The sequence below is a fragment of the Microtus oregoni genome, unplaced genomic scaffold (genome assembly GCF_018167655.1).
Source record: "Microtus oregoni isolate MIOR12 unplaced genomic scaffold, Mior012 000044F_ref0000062, whole genome shotgun sequence".
Classification (NCBI taxonomy): domain Eukaryota; kingdom Metazoa; phylum Chordata; class Mammalia; order Rodentia; family Cricetidae; genus Microtus; species Microtus oregoni.
This window is the reverse complement of record NW_024543218.1, coordinates 14093079-14112690: the sequence shown is the minus strand read 5'-3', so window position 1 is coordinate 14112690 and position 19612 is coordinate 14093079. Positions and strand designations below refer to the sequence as shown.

The 19612-nt window shown below is 42.2% G+C and overlaps 1 protein-coding gene across 1 annotated transcript in view; it reads right to left on the bottom strand.

The window, feature by feature from the left end:
• The window catches only part of LOC121434751 (protein piccolo-like), a 298146-nt gene that overhangs the window by 142817 nt on the left and 135717 nt on the right, over window positions 1-19612 (bottom strand). Inside the window, exons 4-6 of the mRNA XM_041633705.1 lie at window positions 15971-16678; window positions 4099-9169; window positions 1723-3740 (exon numbers count right to left, since the gene is read on the bottom strand). Of these exons, the coding sequence (XP_041489639.1) occupies window positions 1723-3740; window positions 4099-9169; window positions 15971-16678 (7797 nt within the window). The remainder of the gene's footprint in view (window positions 1-1722; window positions 3741-4098; window positions 9170-15970; window positions 16679-19612) is intronic.

The window sequence follows — 19612 nt, the reverse complement described above, 5'->3', positions numbered from 1 at the left end:
TCTCCTCCCTGGAAACGTTTCTGACCTATTGGAAGCAGAGATGCTAGTCCAGACTTTTATATACTATAAAACTTACCTTCTGCTGCTTATGAAGGGTCCTACCAATAGCAATATCAATAACATGTATGCAATTATCCCATATTTAGTATATATTGAAGTTGACCAACTAGAAGAAGTTGGAATTGTGCTCTGAGACTCAATGAACCTAGGATGTTTCAGACTTAGTTATTATTTGGTAATTATACTTAATAAACTCATGACACCCATTATATCCTTCTATGTACATTTGCAAATGCAAAGGGAACAATGTGAGGAAAATTCTGATAGCTTGAATCTCTGCCACAACTGAATTAAAAGTTTAAAGCCACAATTTGAGTAGACAATCAACGCATCAATTGGCAAATCTACTCTTTCTAATGACCATATCCTGAAACACCATTTTAAAAGTTCAAAACATAATGTTTTCCCATTTTATTATTTATGTGAATTTATAGGTCAGAGGTGTAAAAAAATAAATACACATTGAAATTACTTAAATGTCACTTTCACGTGACATTTAAAGGATTTCAGAAGCAAAGCTATCTCAATGCACAAGTGTCTACCTGATTGCAGTCCTGGCCTCTGTGCCCAGTCTTACTTGTATCTTTAGCATTCACCTCACAATACTCTTTAAGAAGGAAATATAGAAGATAATAAAATTCTGTTATAAATGTGGAAAATTTAGTTGTGAAATTTTAATTAATATTATTGTAAATATGTCTATATAACTACAAACAGACTTAAAGGTGTATATTTTATAATATACATTTAAATATATAATAGTAAATTTTAAAAATTATATTTTATAGACCACGGCTGTTGTTGAACCCGTGGGGATCAGTGGAAGAGTGGTATTTCAGACTATTGTATTCAGAAGCTTCAGAGTTTGCAGGTCCAGAGGTAAGAAACTACTGCACCAGGGCAAATTTGCACTTGAAAAGATTTGTTCCAAACTGAACTGATAGTTAAACCATATATAAATGATTTTATTAATTACAATATGCCTGCTATTGTGGTTAATCAACATTTCTCATCTCCATTTATGTCTATATGTACAACATATTTATCTGTTTCTTCCCTTGAGACACAATTATACCTCATAAGATGATCTCTATTGAAACAAACATACACATTAGTTATGCTTCTATTAGCATTTGTAGTAAGGCTCATCTGAGGTTAGTTTAAGAAAGTAAACAAAGTAAACTTGGATGAACTGGGCCTTACTTTCATCTGTTCACATCTTGGGCAATAAGTTTATGCTAAGCTTTTAAGGCCAATATCCTGACTGGGAAAAGAGACTGACTACACACGTTTATGTGACCAGCACTCCAGTCATGAGTTCTAACACTCCTGGTCTCAATGCATGGTCATGCTTCATCCTTTGCCTTGTTTATTTATATTCAATATTTTATCCCATCAGGTGGGGAAATGAACGTTAGTTGAACACACTAAAATTGGTCTATGAGTCAGAGATCTGTATTTTAGAATCAACCTTTTTTTTCCTGTAGGCATTTTTAAGAGAATGAGGTCCTCCCCACACCTGACACATTTATAATGCAATAGTCCTCCCTCAATTTTAGTCTTTCACTTTCTACGCGCTAGCTTTGTTACCTTCTAAGTCTGCAAACACATGATTAACATCCACGCATCCATTGTCTTCTAACTGAAAGGAACCCCTCTTACCGTGAAGCCCTCGGAATACTGAAAAGGAGCCCTGGAACGCTCGTCTGCTGTAGGACTCAGAGGCTTGGGGTCAGACAGAGAACGCTGCATCATCTTGGCTGTCTTAGGACTTGCTGGGGGCACTTTAGCCATGTCTGGATGGAGCACTTTCTGTGGACTTACGTCATCAGGGAGGGGTTTTTCGTAAGGTACAAAGGCTGATTCTAATGCTTTGCCTGGTGACAGTGGGGATATGGGTGAGTAGAGGACCTTGGGAGATTTGGGTGGGGAAGGAGCCAGCTGGACTGTGGTGTCTGCCCGAAGGTGAGCTGATGAGTACCCAATCTCTAAAGGTGTTGGGCGTTTCTTGTCTTTGGGTGGAGAGGAGGCACCCAGATAAGGAGGGCTCTGTGTGTCTGAATCTGTTTCTGTTTGACATCCTAAACTGCCCCCTTTGTAAGTCTTTTCAGGTGCTGAAATGTGTTTAATTATTTCTACCTTGGCATCCACCCGCGCTCGTATGGAAGGTGTCCTTATGGTTCCCACTGGTTCAGTTTGCACAGATATCTCTGCGACTGTCTGAACCGCTACACTGGAGACTTTGGAGAGGGGTTTGGTCTTGTCACCCTCTGTGGTGCTCTCTCCGTACTTCCCCGGACGGGCTTTTCTCCTTGACCTAGAAGGCACATCCCATTCATCCTGGTCTTCGTCATCAGTCTGGACGCTGGTATCAACGCTCTTTTTAGTTCTCCTCCTTCTACTGGCATAGCTCCGGTCAGCAGTTTCTTCGTCGTCGGTTTGGACGCCACTGTCCACTATCTTTTTCAAGTTCCGCGGATCGTCTGCCAGACTTTCCCCCATCTCTTCATACTGCCCCCGAACTTTAGCTCCAGAACTTCTCTTTTTTGGTTGTTTCTCCTCTTTTACCACAACATCTGTCAGAGGTATCTCTGAAACAGTACTCAGGATGCCGGGTGGAGCGATGTACTGAGTCACCCCATCGGATTGAACAGTGTACCATCCTTGGCTCTGAGGGATTTCAATGGCCATCACAGTAGAAGCTGTGGTGGTGGCATCTTCGGTGGCCCAAAACTGACTGCCCTCTGGAGCAGCATACTGACCCTCCAACATGGCCTGCTCAGTGGTGGTTTGCGGAGAGGCGTTTCCAGAGGGGTCATAGTTGTACTGGTAGATCTGGCGGAGCTTCTGCTCCTCAAGCTGCTGGTGTAGCTGCTGTTGCAGCTGCTGAATCTGCTCAAGCTGTAACTGCTGCTGAGCTAGCGTCTCCTGCCTCATCATGAACTGGGCCTGCCGCTCTTCTTCTTGCTGGTATAGGAGGTGCTGTTTCATAGACTGCAGCTCCTCCAGCTTCTTTTGAACCATGATCTTTTCCTGCTCTCGGAACCTCTGAATCTCCTGACGTTCCCACTCCAACTCCTCAGCAAAGCGCTGTTGCTTAATTTTCTCCAGCTCCAGGAGCTCTCGCTCCAAGTCAAGCTGCTGCTGCTGCTTATCTTCGTCAGAGACCATTAAAAGAGTGCTTTCCTCTCCTACCACCTCAGAGAACCCTTCCGATGCTGTGGTTAAAGCAGGGACAGAGTCCATTGTCTGAGCAGGGAGAGTTTCCATAGTCATCGTTTGCAGACTGGCATTGATGTCAATGCCGGTTACTGAGATGTCTGTTTCTGATGCACCCGTTGTTAGGAAATATGACCGAGGCATTGGCTGGCTTTGATGCAGGGCTGAGAGTGAAGTCAGTGCATCTGTTGTATGAATGCCAGACAAATCCCTGACCGTGGTGCTGAAAATGGAGCCGGGCTGAGTGGTGATAGCAAACGTGGCTGGGATTGGAGTTGCTACTGAAGAATAGACAACACCATTAGATGACCTCAAAACACTTCCCGCTCCATACTGCGGTCCTGGGGGAGGAGTCATTCTCGCTGTGGAATACTGTGGGGTACTAATCCCAACTCCTGAAATGACTTGGCGTGTTTCTGGGTATGGACCTGTAGTCTTGCTTGAATAATCCATTACCTCACCTGAAATACAGGGTAGAGTTATAGTCCAGTTCTCAGAATGAATGATGCTGTTTGGGTCTGAAAGCCCTTTTATCTCGGTGGACGCAATGAATGGGACGGCATGCAAATCCACAGGTTAACCTAGTTAGGTGCGGAGAAAAAGCAATGTTGGACATGCAGGCACATGCAGACAACGACAACAGCAAGAACCATGAAGAAACAAAAATGCGCGTGTACTGTAAAATATAATTGCCAAGACATCCAAAGAAAGCAAAAATGTAAAGGAAACCAGAGTAGGGGTATTTTTCTCATCCTGAAACGAGATGCAGAACACCGTAATGGCATTTCAAGGCAGCGTCTATGGCTATATCATACTGACCTGTAGATACTCTCCCTGAAGTTAGATCTACTGCTGCATCAGCGCCTCCAGAATAATCAAAAGCATTCTTACTTTTATAGAAAAAATGTCCAGCTTCTGCCAAATTAGTATCAGACATGGAAGGTTTCATTCCACCAACCCCTCTGTAACCGTACGGCCCTGATCTATCATACTGATAGTGATCGTCCCTGTAACCGAAGCGGTCTTCAGGAAGGGTAGTGGCAGGCTGCTGCGCTGTGCAGCTCCTTCCAAAAGGCAACTTATAAACCATGTCACAACACACAGCCCTTCTTCCCGCGGTCAGATCAACAGGCTTCTCGTCGTCTTCTATTATTTTGGTCACCACATTGGAAGTAGACTCATCCATTGTTACAACAGTCCTGTGAGACTTGGATGTGCTGAGATCTACCGCTTCTCCGTCTGTGATCCCCTGAGATGCGATGCCCTCAGTCCAGCCATTGGTGACACCAACAGGGGGCACAGTGACAGGCTTCGTAACCGCCAACGTCACTGACTGAGCGGAGGGACCTAGCGATAAGTTGATTGGTGCTTCGTCTCTGATCGTGGGAAATGTCTGGCCGCCTGCTATCCTATAGGGTGACTCAGTATGTTTCGATACGGTAAGCTGGAGGGGTGCTGCCCCTGCGCGCTCTCCGCTCACTTGGCTTCCCGTGACTGTTGCGTAAGTTGTAGTATCGGTGCATGTGACAACCGCCACTGTCTCGGAGTCTAGGCCGACTGGGGTGATTAACGAGGCAGCCGCGCTGAGATTGATGATAGAAGGTTGGATGGCGCTAATTTGTCGCCCATAAACTTCATTTGCCGTGGTCTGCCTTTTCACCTCCACTGCAGAGGCAGAAAGATCCATACATTTTTCAGCTGCTTTAGCTTCTGTTTTTGGTATCGTACGTAAATCAATGGCATCACCAGGAAGTGGCAACTTTCCATTTTCCTTGTACGGACGCCTGTCTAGAGCAAGAGGCTCTGGCGGAATGGGTATGGAAACACTTCTGGGAGCGATGCTGGGGGCTGTGCTTCCAGTCGCAGAAACCTGGTTTTTTGATCCTTCTGTTGGAAGGAACTGTGTAAGTGATGTTGGAGCTCCTTGAAATAGAGACGGTGTCACAACAGGGGCAGAAGAAAATGTCTCCAAAGCTCCTGGTGCATACAGGGCTGGCTGTGAAGAACTTGGAATTTCTGTAGTTGTCATAGGAGGAACTACAGAAAACACTGTTTCAAGGGAAACGAGATCTTTTGGGGGTGATCCCAAGGGCCAGCTAGTAATGGCTTGGGCAGCAGAAGAATCTGTTGGAGTCCCAGGTTCAGAGGGCAATGTGATAACCACGTAGGTCTCCATTAGGGACTTAGAGTACCTTGGTGAGGATTTACTAGAGTGTGGGGAAAGAGGAGAGGTAGGGGAAGGCAGTTTGTAATCTGCTGAAGTCACTAAATTCAGGGACATACTTGAAGTTAAAGACAGACCTGTTGGTTTGGGGCATGTGTCTGTTGTTTTTGGTGTAGTCACCGGAATCTGAGGAACTACTGGCTTGGGGGCAATTGGAGGTTTGATTGGTTCTGGCCGATGTGTAAACACAAGTCCAGTTGGAATTGAAGCAGGCTTTGGAGGGACAGGAGGCGGTGCGGCGGCACATACTTTGGTTGCAGGTAGCCCATTACTCCTCCGAGCGGCTGTGACCTCCACTGTAGTAACAACATCAACGTGGGTTGTAGCGATAGTTGTTGGAGTCACTGGAGCTTGAGCGGCCAACTTTTTTTTAGGATAAATAGTTGGCTTAGGTGAAGTTGCTGGGGGCAATGGTGGAGGTGGGGGAGGAGGAGGTGGTGGAGGAGGAGGAGGAGGTGGAGGGGGAGGAGGGGGTGGCTGGGCTGATATGTCCAAAGAAGAACTTCGGAAAAATGGATGAGATTTAGGTGGGTGGGTAGAAACAGGAGGACCGGCTGATGGTAACCTATATGTGGGCTTTTCCTGACTGGAGACCTTTCCAGATACAGAATATGGAGATACAGGCTGTTCTTTCATCTGAGGGGCTATTACGGAAGGAGGTGTTTGGACCAACCCAGTTTCAGGTAAGCTGATTTTTGCGAATTCAGCCTCAGACTCTTCCCTTTTGTCTTTGTAAGCATCCAAAACCTCTAGAATAATTCCATCCCCAGTTTCTGTCTTGCCTTTTGTGGCATCTTTTTCAGATGTAGGTAAGTCCATGGACACAGTGTCAGCGTGTGGTCTGTCAGCTTTAGGTCCTACAGTTTCTGTGACAGAACGGGCCATACTAGAGAAGGAAACCACAGCACGCTCACCATCAGTTCTACTTTCAGGCATGATGGTCCGATCTAAGGACACACCTATGTCTTCTGGGTAGTCTATGACACTGCCTGGAAAATAAGTCGAGGAAGAAATTTCCTCAGAGTCTTCAAATTTAGTTCTTCCTCCCGCTGGCTCTGTATAAGCAGCGGTTACGCTGTCCAGGGGAGCGACGGGTGAGGAGCTGTCAGTGGTACAGACTGAAGAAATTGATGAAGTAAGAGAAGGTGTTTCCGACGGGGGGACAGACGCAGCACTTTCTGAAGGCTCGGAGTAGGTCAATATCAGTGACTCATGGGCAATTATTTCTTGAATTTCTCTGGTATAATCAGTTACATATTCCTCTTCAAGTTCTTCTGTTGAAAAATGTTGGGTTATCTTAACATCTGGGATAGAGAGAGTGGCGCTGCTGGTTGAGTCTGTAAGAGATGCTCCGGAAAGGATGCTTGATGTCAAAGATGCATCTTGCACCCTGTCAAAATCCATAGTGGACTCTGTCATGTCCTCCCCAATGGTGGACTGCAGAGGACTGGATCCATCTGTTACCTGCATCTGTTGCCGCCTCATAAGTTCTTCATAGGCAGCGTCAGCATCTAATAATTTCTTTTCCTCACTGGTAGAAGTTACCATGGTGCCCAGGTCCACTATCTCGTGGCTTTCTGGAATGATATACGAGCTTGAAACTATGTCTTCTTGAGGCACAATGGAATGTAAGCTTTCTAACTCATAAAACTCTTTCTGGAGGTCTGTAATTTTCTGCATAGGATCATCATAAATCTGTTCGGGGAGTCTTATCTTTTGCTCTCTCCCCCTCTGCTGCAGAAATCCATTTTGTTCTTCTTGCCTGGTGAGCAGGCTGCTATCTACAGATCCATCGTATGTGTCCTCTACTAAAGATTCATAAATGTAGTCCTCTATTAGCATGCCCCCATACAGCGGCTCTTTTTCAAACACTTCGTCTCGCTCGCTTGCAGCTGGGAATGACTTGTATTTGTGGGTTTTTTGCATCATTTCTTCATACATCTCCTCGGCACTCCTCAGGGCCTTCTGAACACCTTCTTTCTGCATCACAGATTGCTCATCTGTGGGTGAGTACAAAGACACAGCTGTTGGCAATTTATAAACTTTCTGAACTTCTATTATTTTCTCAGGGCTTATTTCAAATGCTTCCGGGTCGGATTCTATGCTGGGTGAGTATTCAGAACAAGAGGACCTATGGAGCTCCTCCATTTCTGCCGCCTGGCGCAGTTCTTCTGTGGGAGATGCATCCTCAATGGGAGAGAGATTACTGGGTGGCGTCTTGGGTCTTTCTCTCCTTCTCTGAGCTCGAAGTTCATCTTTGTCTTTCTTCGATTTCTTACTAGAACTCTTCCTTTGTTGCTGCTCCAATTCCCGCTGCTTCTCCTGCTCTTTGAGCAATTCTTCTTCCTCTCTCAATTCTTCTTCCTCCGAAGAATCTTCGATGGTGGGCAAGAGAGGGCCATGTGTCCGGTGCCGCGCTTTGCGCTGCTGTTTGCTCTCCCCTTTCTTGTGGCTGGGGCTGCTGTCGCTGTCCTCATCAAGTGACGACACCGATGTAGGGGACGTGCCAGGAGTGAAGCTGGACGCATGGAGACTAGAGGACCCCTCTCCCCTAGATCTGTCCTCAGGTGAGTCTGTCAGGCTTTCCATTTCTAATTCTGGCTCTTCGCCAAAATACAAAGTTGTTTTTTTCTGAGAGGATTCCGCTGAGTATTTATCTGCTGTCGTGCTGTTGAGTTCGATCGTCTTAAAACGACGTAACCCTCCGCCTCCAGCAATGACAAGTTCTTCGCTCTCCTGACTTTTAGTTTCTCGGAATTTGAGCTCAGGACTGTCATCAAATGTTTCATCGTCCTCGTCATGCCAGGAATGACGTCTCCCTGCGTCATCATCAAAGCTAGTGGTACTCTTGCGAGTCAGTCGTCTGTGCTTCCCCACTGTGCTTTTCCCTTTGCCTTTGGCTTCTTCCCTTTTCTGGCTCTCAGGAAGACCGCCAATCTCTTTGAGCTGACTCCTGATGAACTCATCGTCTTCAGAGCCAGAAGCATCCTCATCCGCACTCATTTCGAGAATCTGTTTTCGTATGAAGTCCTCTTCTTCCCCAGAACCTTGACTGTCTTCCTGTTTATACTCATCGCTGCTTGAGGAGCCAACACTAGTTCTCCGCTTTCGACGTACAACAGGGGAGTTTTCACTTTCGCTGCTGTCTTCCACGGAATCATAGGATGCTCTTCTTGGACTCAGGTCATCAACCAGCTCAGGCTTTTCTTTATGGTCCTTCCTGGAAGGAAAGCTTTGTTGGCTATCCCTTTTGGAACTGTCTTTCTTTTCTTGGCTCTCTTTGACCTCTTCTTCCGAAATAGTAATATCCAGCATTTCAGACTGGATCTGAGGCTTTTGTTGGTCCTGAGGCTGCTCAGGAGAAACCTTCTGGGGCTGTGCTTTCTTTTCTGATTTATCACCCAGTGTACTCGCCTGAGCTTCCAATATGGATAGTACTGTGCTCTCCAGCTTCGCTAGGTCCGAGGGGCTGGAAGGGCTGCTTTCTTGTGAGAAAGAGTCCTTTTTGAGTGCTTTGAGCAAATCTTTGTCATCGCTTGGTATAAGACTTGGGATTTCACCAAGAGAACCTGATATTCCATCAGAAGAGTAGCCCGTGTCACTCAGACCTTGTGGGCTCTTGGGCTGCTGAGAACTGGAGGTGTCGGATTTGTCCTCTTCCTTTTCCTAGTGGAGGGGAAAAAAATCACAGGCAAATGTATTAGAGTTGAACTAATCACGTGGCTTCACCATTCACCATTATTATTAAATAAGCATCAATCATTGAGGAATAAATATGGAAAAATTCAGCTATGTGATGATAGTTTTTGTTTGTTTGGTATCATTGTTGTTGTTGTTTTCTGACACAGGGTTTTTTTTTTTTTTTTGTAGCTTTGGAGCCCATTCTGGAACTTGCTTTATACCCCAGGCTGGCCTCGAACTCACCAAGACCTGCCTGCCTCTGCCTCTGGAGTGCTGAGGTTAAATGTGTTTTCCACCACCACCTGGCATAAGATGGTATTTTCAAAAAAAAAATCTCTGTATGGGAACAAAATTGAGAACAGTTGATATTCACTAACTTAGGTTAGTTTTCGTTTAAACTAAATTTAAATTACATATTAATTCTCAATTTCACTTGATTTTCTTTCATTAATTTCACGAGGCCCCTTTACATTTTAATTTCACTTTCCTTCAAATACATTCTCTGTATCAATACATTTATTTTGTGATGAAGTTCGAATGGTTAAAAGAAAAGGTCAGTCTCTGTGTCTTTCTCTCATGTGTGTGTCTCTTGTCTGGCCATCCTTGGAAGGCAGAGGAGAACACTGGGTGTTCTATCACTCTTTGTCTAGTTCCCTTAAGACAGGGTCATTCACTGGACCTGGAGCTTGCTGGTTTTCGCTATGCTAGATGACCAGTGAGCCCAAGAAATCTTCCTGTCCCTGCAGTCCTGTCCCAAGTCCCTACCCCAGGACTGATGTTACAGGTGTACAAGGCCACACTTATTTCTTACATGGGTGCTGCAGTCTGAACATGGATTCTTGTCATGATCATACAGCAAGTAATCTTTCTTTCTCCCTCCCCCTTTTCCTCTCTTGTGTGTGTGTTTTTTTTTCTCTAATTGAAAAGTTTTTCATAAATATTTGATTACGGATTTTCCTCTTCCAGCTCCTCTGTGCTGAATAGCTTTATTTCAACTTGACACAAGCTTGAGTTATCTGAAAGGAGGGAACCTCAACTGAGGAAATGCCTCCATAAGACCCAGCTGTAAGGCTTAACTCGTGATTGATGGGGGAAGGCCAGCCCATTGTGGGTGGTGCCATCCCTAAACTAGTGGTTCTGGGCTGAGCAAGCCATGGGGAGCAAACCAGTAAGCAGATCCCTCCATGGCTTCTGCATCAGCTCCTGCTTCTAGGTTCCTGCCCTGTGTGAGTTCCTGTCCTGACTTCCTTTAGTGATAAAGCTCTTAGAAGTGTAAGCTGAAATAAACCCTTCCCTCCCCAAGTTTCTTGGTGTTTCATCACAGCAACAGTAATTCTGACTCGGAATCCTCCCAGGTCCCTCCTGCCTCCTCGCCCACCCACATCTCCTTCCTCTCTCTCCTTATAGAACAACAGAGACAAAACAAACAGGTTGCCATCACAGCAGTCCGCTAATACACGGTCTTCCTGAGTGGACAGCACTACCTCACCGCATCCCACAAGATGACACAGAGCAGGGTTGGGAAGCACAAGAGAGTCTCAATGGATGACTTCATTAGTTAATGCTGCCTCCCATCATTCACAGCAAACACCACGGTTATGGAGGAAAATCAGCCAAAATATGATCTTCCGTAAGTTAATTTTGATAGTTTATAATACAGATTTTTGAAGTCCATCCTGACATCTTTATAAAAAAAAGGTTAAGACTAGATACATAGAACGTAACAAAGAAAAACAAAAGGGAATTCATGAAGTTCTAACACAAAACATTAAAATCCTTTCTCTGCTCCTGCCGGTGTGTGGCTTTCTGGAATTGTGCCTACGCATCTTTCACTCCTTTGCACTATGTTCTCCCTTCTCAGACCTTCTGGTCCTGTCTGCCCCACGTGCTTCTCGGGCTTCCCTCACCAAGTCTGGTGAAGCTGCTTCTGTGCTGCTCTCCCTATCGTGTATTAAACGGTAGCAAGTGTGCAAAGGCTCATTCTGTAGACAATATGCTAGGAGTGACCGATGGCGAATCAATGAGTTGTTTCTAATGCCCATCACTGGAAGGTTCAAAGGAGAGTCGTGCTCACCAGGGTACACTTTGGAATGTTCATTTTTACCCCATTAACTAGATTTAGGTCTATACAATCTCACATAATAATGTGTTCTAATTAACTACATAGTTTAGCTGTGAAACATCAGATCACCCAGTGATCAGGTTCTTTGCTTCATTGATTAAAGGCACCTACAAATTAATCTTTATTACTGCTATTAATCATTTCAAAAAGGAATTGGACATATCAGGACTTGGCAACCATTTGTCTTTCTTGTAGCTAACTGGTCCTTGACACTGCTTCATTAATAACATTTATAAACAAGGGGAAATTAGATGTAGATTACAGTCTGTAAGACGTATCCTGTTTTTTCTAATTATTGAACTTTAAAATGGGTGTTTGAAGTACCACAGACTAGAATATGGTCAAAAGATTCATGTGAAGGCAACATAATGTGGGCCATTTTACCACCAATTTCTCATTACATCAGACTAAAAGATTGGAGACTTTTTCTCATGTGCTTCAAAAATTTGTAACAGTATACTTATTTCAAGAAAAGTATTAATCTATTTAGTGAATTAATATTTATATATAAGACTATAACAAACATACTTTTGAATAACGTAGAATACACACATATATAATGTTATAAAATATCTAAAATATAAACTGTTACTGACTTTTAAAAATTCACTCCTTTTCATTTGAACCATCAGGAAATTGATATCTGTATTTTCTGTTTCACTTTTAACACTTAATACTGTTTAGAATCACCTCCGAAATTCTAAAATGAGAATACCATTTCAGTTAAATTACTTCTGTATGCAAGTTTTATCACCTTTGATAAAGTCAGGAAGGCTGCAGGGTCAGCTTTAAAATCACAGTGTTACTTTCATTCCCCGAAAGAGAGCGCTGTCTATCTGTTCCTAGCGATCCGCATGCAGTCCATCACACTGCCCTATAGCGTACGGCATGATTTCCATGCATAGAGTTTTAGTTACTCGAGCTTTGCTAATCTATGTACTGAAAATAACCACTCAAAAATTTCAGGGGCTAAGCTTCAGTTTTTAAATGTACTAACAAATAGTAGGGATTGGAGCATCCCCTTTCCTGAGAGCCTCCCATAGCCATTACTGGACAGTAGACATGTCAGAGAGAAAGCAGTCACGAGTCAGCGCCATCTGAAACTCTTGACCGTGCTGTACCTTGTGGGGAGCCTAGTAGGAGAAAATGCACAAAAATACATATGTTCTTTCGAGCGTGTCTGTGCTCTTTCCTCAAGACTTGACTTGAAGCCAGAGGCACTCCACACTGGAGAAGAACAAAAGTTTCTGAAGATAGAAGCGTTAGGAATTGAGTTCTAGGATTCGTATAAAAATGTGCAAAGACAGATAACTGTAAGTGCTTGGTTGGTTTTTCTAGACTTTATTTTAAATGAGCTGATCGAGCACAGGGCCTAGCTTCAATCCTGTATAGAAAGCTTATGTTAGGATGGAGGGCAAATAGGAGTAACATTTATTTATTTATTTATTTATTTATTTATTTATTTAAGATTTCTGTCTCTTCCCCGCCACCGCCTCCCATTTCCCTCCCCCTCCCCCAATCCAGTCGGACAGAAATATGAGAAACTAAAGCGCTCCAATTGCATACAAGGCAGGCACTGCATTCTATGCTGAGAGATAGCTTGACTATTAGCCCTTCAGCTATTTTAACAGAAATCAAAGCCCACATTAAAATCTACGCTAACTCCAGTTTCCATCTGGAGGACAGCAGGTTCTCAGTAGAGAATATGGAACAAAGACGGAAAGTTTCCTGCGTGGATATATAGGTGAAAATACAGAATATTATAGTGACATGACTTAAAAATATGAAACTGAAAAGTTTAAAGAGGTATACTTTTAAATATATATCATATTTAAATAGATTCTCATTTTAATATATATTCATTTAATTTTGCTTAATAAACACAGTTTGGAAATTTGAATAAAGAAACTGAATGATGTAGCAATGAAGAAATAAAAACAACACAATATTAAAACAACTTACAAACTGATAAATGAATATAAAATAGTGCAGATATACAAGCTGTGAAAATTGCCCAAAAGAGTGTGCCAAAAGGTAGAAAGAGAGATGGATACTAAGGAAAGAACTTATGTCAGAAGTGAGAAAGAGAGATGGATACTAAGGAAGGAACGTATGTCAGAAGTGCCACAGGAGAAAAGTCCTCACAGGTAGGGGCTGTGAATCGAGGCTTTATAATCAGAACCGCACGAAAATCCTCATTCTGCTATTTTCCTCCAAGTATACTTGTATTTGGAGTATAAAATCCAATTTCCCTATTTTTTAAAACAACCACCATGATGGTTACGTTATCAATATTTGTGTAGGTTAGATGGAAGGAAATGGGATTTATAAAAAGAACCTTGAATGTGATAAGAGGCAAATGAGGAGGATGACTTGGATTTTTAAATGGCAATATAAAAAGGAGTCAATATAGGGAGCTCTGCAGCAGGGGAGGTTGACTTTCAGTCGTGGGGGGAGGGGATGGCATCAAAAGCACAGCAACTCAGGTGGGGTTTCGGTGTTGCCACTGCAGAGACACACAGAGAAGTCCAGACAGCTACAGAGGGGAGAAACAGATTGAAAATAAGAATCACATTGAAGTGTTTGTGGTTTTGATTTCTCACTGGTAGAAGGTGATGAGCCTTGCAGGGGAGTTCTATTGCAGACAGATATCACAGGGTGAAAAACCCTAGCTAATCTGTTTAGCCAGGACTACATACTGTGGGTACGGGCAGCCCGACCACTATGCAAATGTCTCAAGGTGGGAAAACAGAACATTAGAATGTTTATGATAGCATTTAAATGCAAGACAGAAAGTTTTAGTTTGATTTTGGAAATAGACCGAGAGTACTGGTGTTCTTTAATTTCCTGTTGCTTGTTCACACGGTCTATAAAACCCTCAAGTAAAACTAGAAGTTCTGCTGTAAGAGACAGTATAGTAAAGCAATCACTTCATTTGTTCACTGTCGATTTAAAGCTTATTGTTTGACAAAGAAGAAATATGACTTATATAGTGTCAGCCAAACCCTTTCCTATAGTAGGCTAGTGGCAGATAAATCAATAACACACACACACAAACACACACATACACACACACAGGTCATGTGCTAATAAAACTTACAATGCAAAGAACTCACAAGTGTATCACTAGGGAACCGACCCTTCCTGTATTGCTAAGGCATTTGTCTAGCAGCAAACCGAGGTAAAACAATGATTAAATGAGATCCCACAAGGAGTAAGCAAAATGTGCCAGGAAAACCGATGGAGTCTGCATTTATAACCATTATGAGAATAACAAACTCTGGAGCTCAAGGGAAGCATCATGTAGAGATGTCCTCTTGATCAGTAATGGTATGGAGGACCAAGTCCCGAGAAATTGAAACCTAGCTGGCCTCAGATTAGTGTCTGCAAGACAAGAGGCAAGTAAATGATGGTGTCACATTACAGAAAGCCAAAAGGAGAGGTGGGTTCTAAAGAAAAATGAGCAATTAGTCAAACATGTTGAGCTTGAATTTACAGTGAGGTCTAAAGGGAAACTGTCTACTTAAATACGTGAAAACACAGTTCTGAAACTCAAAACTAGAGACACATATGCACATGTGATTTTAAGGGTTAATCATGTGACTTCTCTGTATAGAAAAGAAGGAAACTCCAGGGGGAAAACTGGAGACTGGCAAAGAAAAATAAGATAAAAAATGGCAAATGCGGGACCCACAAAAAATGATCAGAATGAGAAAGAAAAATGGTGGAGATGGGTCAGCAGGCATGTGTCACGGTGAACACAAAATAGTAGACGCCCATAAACTAATTATGCAATTGTAATTTCTGCTTGCTGTTATAATAGATGTACAATAAGTAATTTTTCTGTGAATCATCAGTGTCCTCTATGAATTAAATTATTTAATTAGATAGAAGATACTTTATGGATCTCTAAGTAGCTTATATTTTAATTCTTATGTATGTATACACACAAATATACATAATAAAATTGGCTTTTAATTAAAATTAATATACTTTGAAAGAACAGCGTTCCTTTAAAATGGCAGAATTGCTTATGCAAATATTACTTAAAACGGGGCATTCTTGAAACTTTTAACTAAAGGAAGAGTATACAAAGTACGTAGTACTCTATACTATATGCAGATAATAACCAATCCTCCATATTAGACAAATGACACTAAATCATGAGAAAAATCTAGAATAGCTAAGAATATGTAAATTTACTTTCACTCTGGATTTTAACCATCAACTTTTTTTAACCATGAATTTTGTGGCTGACCACAGACTAGAAATCTATCAAAAAGGAAATCAAAACGAAGCAACAACAAAAACAACAACTTGCCTCTTACAAAATCGTAATAGATTATTTTAGGTACAGAGAAAAACTGACTTATACTCCCATTGTGTATTTAAAAAACTAACATGGAGCTATAGGAAATCTTTTCATTTTTCTATATGATTTAGAGAATTTTGTCTCTATGCTTTATGGAAGTTGACTAAGGCAAAACGCCATTGCTTTTCACTTAAGTGCCCCCCCCCCCCCCAAAAAAAAAGTAGAGTTCTCTGAAACGTAATTCACGGTTTAAAGGTTTTCACATCCATCCTATCTGTGGCTGGCTGAGGCACTAAGCAAACCTAGAGAACTGCGCGCACGCAAGGCTTTGATGGTAGGAAATACAACTTACCGCTTTTTCTTTGCCAGGCCCCACCAGGTCAGACTTGGCGCTGCCTTCTGCCGGTGGCGGTTTCTCTGCACCGCTTTCCCTCCCTCCTTCCTTGGGCAAAGTCTGAGGTGTGTCCCTTGGCAGATCTTCAGTCCTGGCCTCGGGCTGCCCCTCTCCTGCCACTGCCTTGGCGGCCACCCCTGCTGTGGGCTCTTCAGGAATTTGTGCTTGAGCTTTAAGTATTTCAGGTTTCTCTTCCCCCTCCAAGGCCAGTGGCTTTACTTCTGGGGGTAATTCCTTATCTTCCGGGGTTGGCTTCTTTCCTTCAAGGGGTGGTTTTTCTTCAGCAGGTGGCTTCTTTCTCGTTTTATCTTCGGGGAGTGGTTTTTCCTCTTCAGAGGGTGATTTCTTTTCTTTCCAGGCCGAAATTTTGGCTTTCTCTACTTTACTCTCTTCTGGTTTTTGATCTATGGTGACCGTTGCAGGGGTTTTCTCAATTAGTGGTGTCTCTTTTTCTGGAATAAGTTTTTCAGTTTCAGTTTTGACTTCTGTTTCCTTCTTTTTATCTTTTACAGGGGCCCTCGGTGTTTTCTGAGACGGTGGTTCGGCAGGGGCAGGCACAGGAGATGCCTTGGGTCCTGACGATAAAGGAGGCATTTTGCCTGTATCTCCAAGTTGTCCTGAAATTGCTCTCTGCGTCTGGCAACTTAAACAAAGCCATTCTTGAATCTGTAAAATGGACAGCAATGAACAGATTAGGATTACAGCAGACTTTCTATTTTAGCGCATTAGTCAAGATGAAAATTGAAAATGTCTAGTTATTCTGTTGATTGTTGATAGGCACAGGGAAAGATATTCCGTTCTAAATCAGAAAAAGCATCATGGAAAAAATGTAAAGAAGATTATTTAAAATATAAACATGGGCAAAATCTATAACGACTACCAATTTCTATGTTCACCACCACTTGGAAAAATCAAGGGGCAGAAGAATGAACTTTAGGACGACCCAGAGAAATACTTATTTAGAGTTTGGCACTGGAAAGAAAGAAATTTGAAAGAAAATTTTTTTTTAAGCCTAGTATCTTAAAACTTAGCATTTCCATCATAACTTTGCTTAAATACAATTACATTACATAATATGTTTCATTTTTGTTTAAAACTAAAAAAAGGTTATTTGAATTTAGTTTAGCAAGTCTTTATCTCTTTGGCATCAACCAAATAAATTTCCACCGAGTTGCATGGAGTTTTCCAGAGTCACTCGTGTGTAATTCTCTATCTTCTTTCTAATTAATAAAATGATTCCATTTTTAATACTAGTTACATTATTCACCAGTTAAGCAGAATAGAGTCATAGATCAAATTGTTTGCCATGTTTGTTTTGTTTTTTTTTTTTTTTTTTAAGTATTTTGTTTTTCTGACTGAAATGCCTCCTTCTGGGACTGCTGCTCAAGGCCCAGGAGACTGGAACACTCTTCAGCAGATCACCTGATCAACTACAGTTTCCTTGAGGGCTATTTTAGCAGAGCACCAAGTAAAGGAAAGAGGACCCACCACCAGCCAGCTCACTGTTTTTGCAATCTAAGTCATGAAAACTACTTTCTGAAAAGAGCACAAGGCAAAACGATCCCACGGGAGGCAGATGCAAGGTTCGGGGCAGACATTCTCCTTGACTTTTGTGTTTTGTATTTTGTCTTCCATGATATGTATTTTCATATAAAAGACAAAGGCTGTACATGTTGCTTCTTTCTAATCATTACCATATAATGCGTATTTGTTATGCAAGGAACAAGGTGGGAGGGTCCTATAAATAAGCCTGCCTGCTGTCTCATGTGTCATTGTCTCCAGATAAATTCAGTTTCAAATTGCCCTTCATCCTGGCTGCTCTCTCCAGGTGCTCGGCTTAAATCCCTTGCAGAAAAATCACTTACTGCAGTGGAATACTATCAGAGAAAAGTCTCATTTGTTCCCCGCTTTTTATTTTTCAATTCTTTATAGACGTTACAAATGGTGTTTAATATATTTGACTATTTTGTAATCTGTTAGGGGTTATAGATCCTTAGTTTCTCCTCTAAAGTACAAAGATAAAAAGACAACCCTTACTTTCAGTAAGCCCTGACTTAAAACAGTAGGATGCATGTGGGCGCCTTTGCTGTTGGTGTGTATGGCCCCTCAATATCAATCCTTTCTTAAATTCCGTGAAAGCATCTCTGGTGTGAACTACAGTGTTATGTAACAATCTGGCTCACAAGTCATGGGAAAGAAAGTGACTTGGTCACTTGTCAAACAGGGCCGAGTAAAAGAGAAAACCTTCAGAGCACCGGTCTTGATCTGTGCTACGGCTCAGAAGTCATTACTTGATTGAAGCCCATCTGAAGATATCATCATTATTCATATTGTGAACTTGATGTTTCAAAAAAAAAAACTCAAAACAGACAAAAATAGCAGTCTCACAGGGCTGTTTTGATACAAGGAGTCTAAAAATCACAAGCACAGGTGTGTATGAAGCATTCTCTTCAGGACATGTCCCAGTGTGGATAAGCTGGGGACTTTTAATCTAACAGGAATACAGGTTTCATGCATTTTGTCCACTATAAAATTCTGATTTTTTTTGTGAAATTATTTTTACTTAGTTGTCATACATTGTAAGTACCAGAGAGCACATGGCTGTTTTTAAAAGGAGAAATCTGTTGAGAAACCGAAGAACTTTGGTACACTCAATATTCTCATACCTTCTTGAAATTTAGGTAAGAAGCTCAACTTTAGTGAATTCATTTAAGCTGTTATGGCAAATAAAACACTTCATTTCTCCAGTTTATTGCATGTTTGGTAAACTGATGAAGCAGTAGTGGCTATACCACTGTGTCCCAGGTGAACACTTGGTAGAACAGCTCTCAGAGATAACACGCAGCTACAAACCCTGAAACCTGCAAGAGCCCCCTGTCTGCAAGATGAATCGGTGCAAATGTAGAACAGATGTGGTGGGAGATAATCGGGAACATTTGGTTGGATTTGTCACACTCCACAAGTTGAATTCTATATCAGACACTCAACAAGGCTGAGATCCTGAGGCTATCTAAGTCATGAGTTCTAGGGGGAACTCTATTATTATTATTATTATTATTATTATTATTATGCTAAGACAACATACAAGAAACTGTCTCTTAATGGCATATTGCTATGCCTATGGAGAACTTCTATATGCACTTCTCCACCCTCATCAGAGAAGCTTCTTCGTATAGTAACTAACACTGAAAGCCACAAATGGACAATGTGCAGAGAATAAGGACTTTGAAATGCCCAGTCCTATATACAGTATCCATATCACACTTCTGAAGCCAGGGCTCAGAGATCTGTACAGAAGAAGGTGTGGAAAGATTGTAAGAGCCATAGGGATGGATGGCCTCAAGGAGACAGCATTTTCAAGACAGAACAGGGCAGATACATCTAGGAACTTACATAGACTATGAAAACAATCACAAGACCTGCAACTCAAGCCAGAAAAATCCTAGCTTAGAAGAGAGGAAGTAAGTATAAATTCCTAACCCTGCCCAAGAAGGTGTTCATGATGAATAAACATGGGGAGAAGTTACTTCAAAGGGGTGACACTGTGTGTATCAACCACACTGTGGGGCAGGCCCCATCCTCAGTAGTTGTTTGCTAATA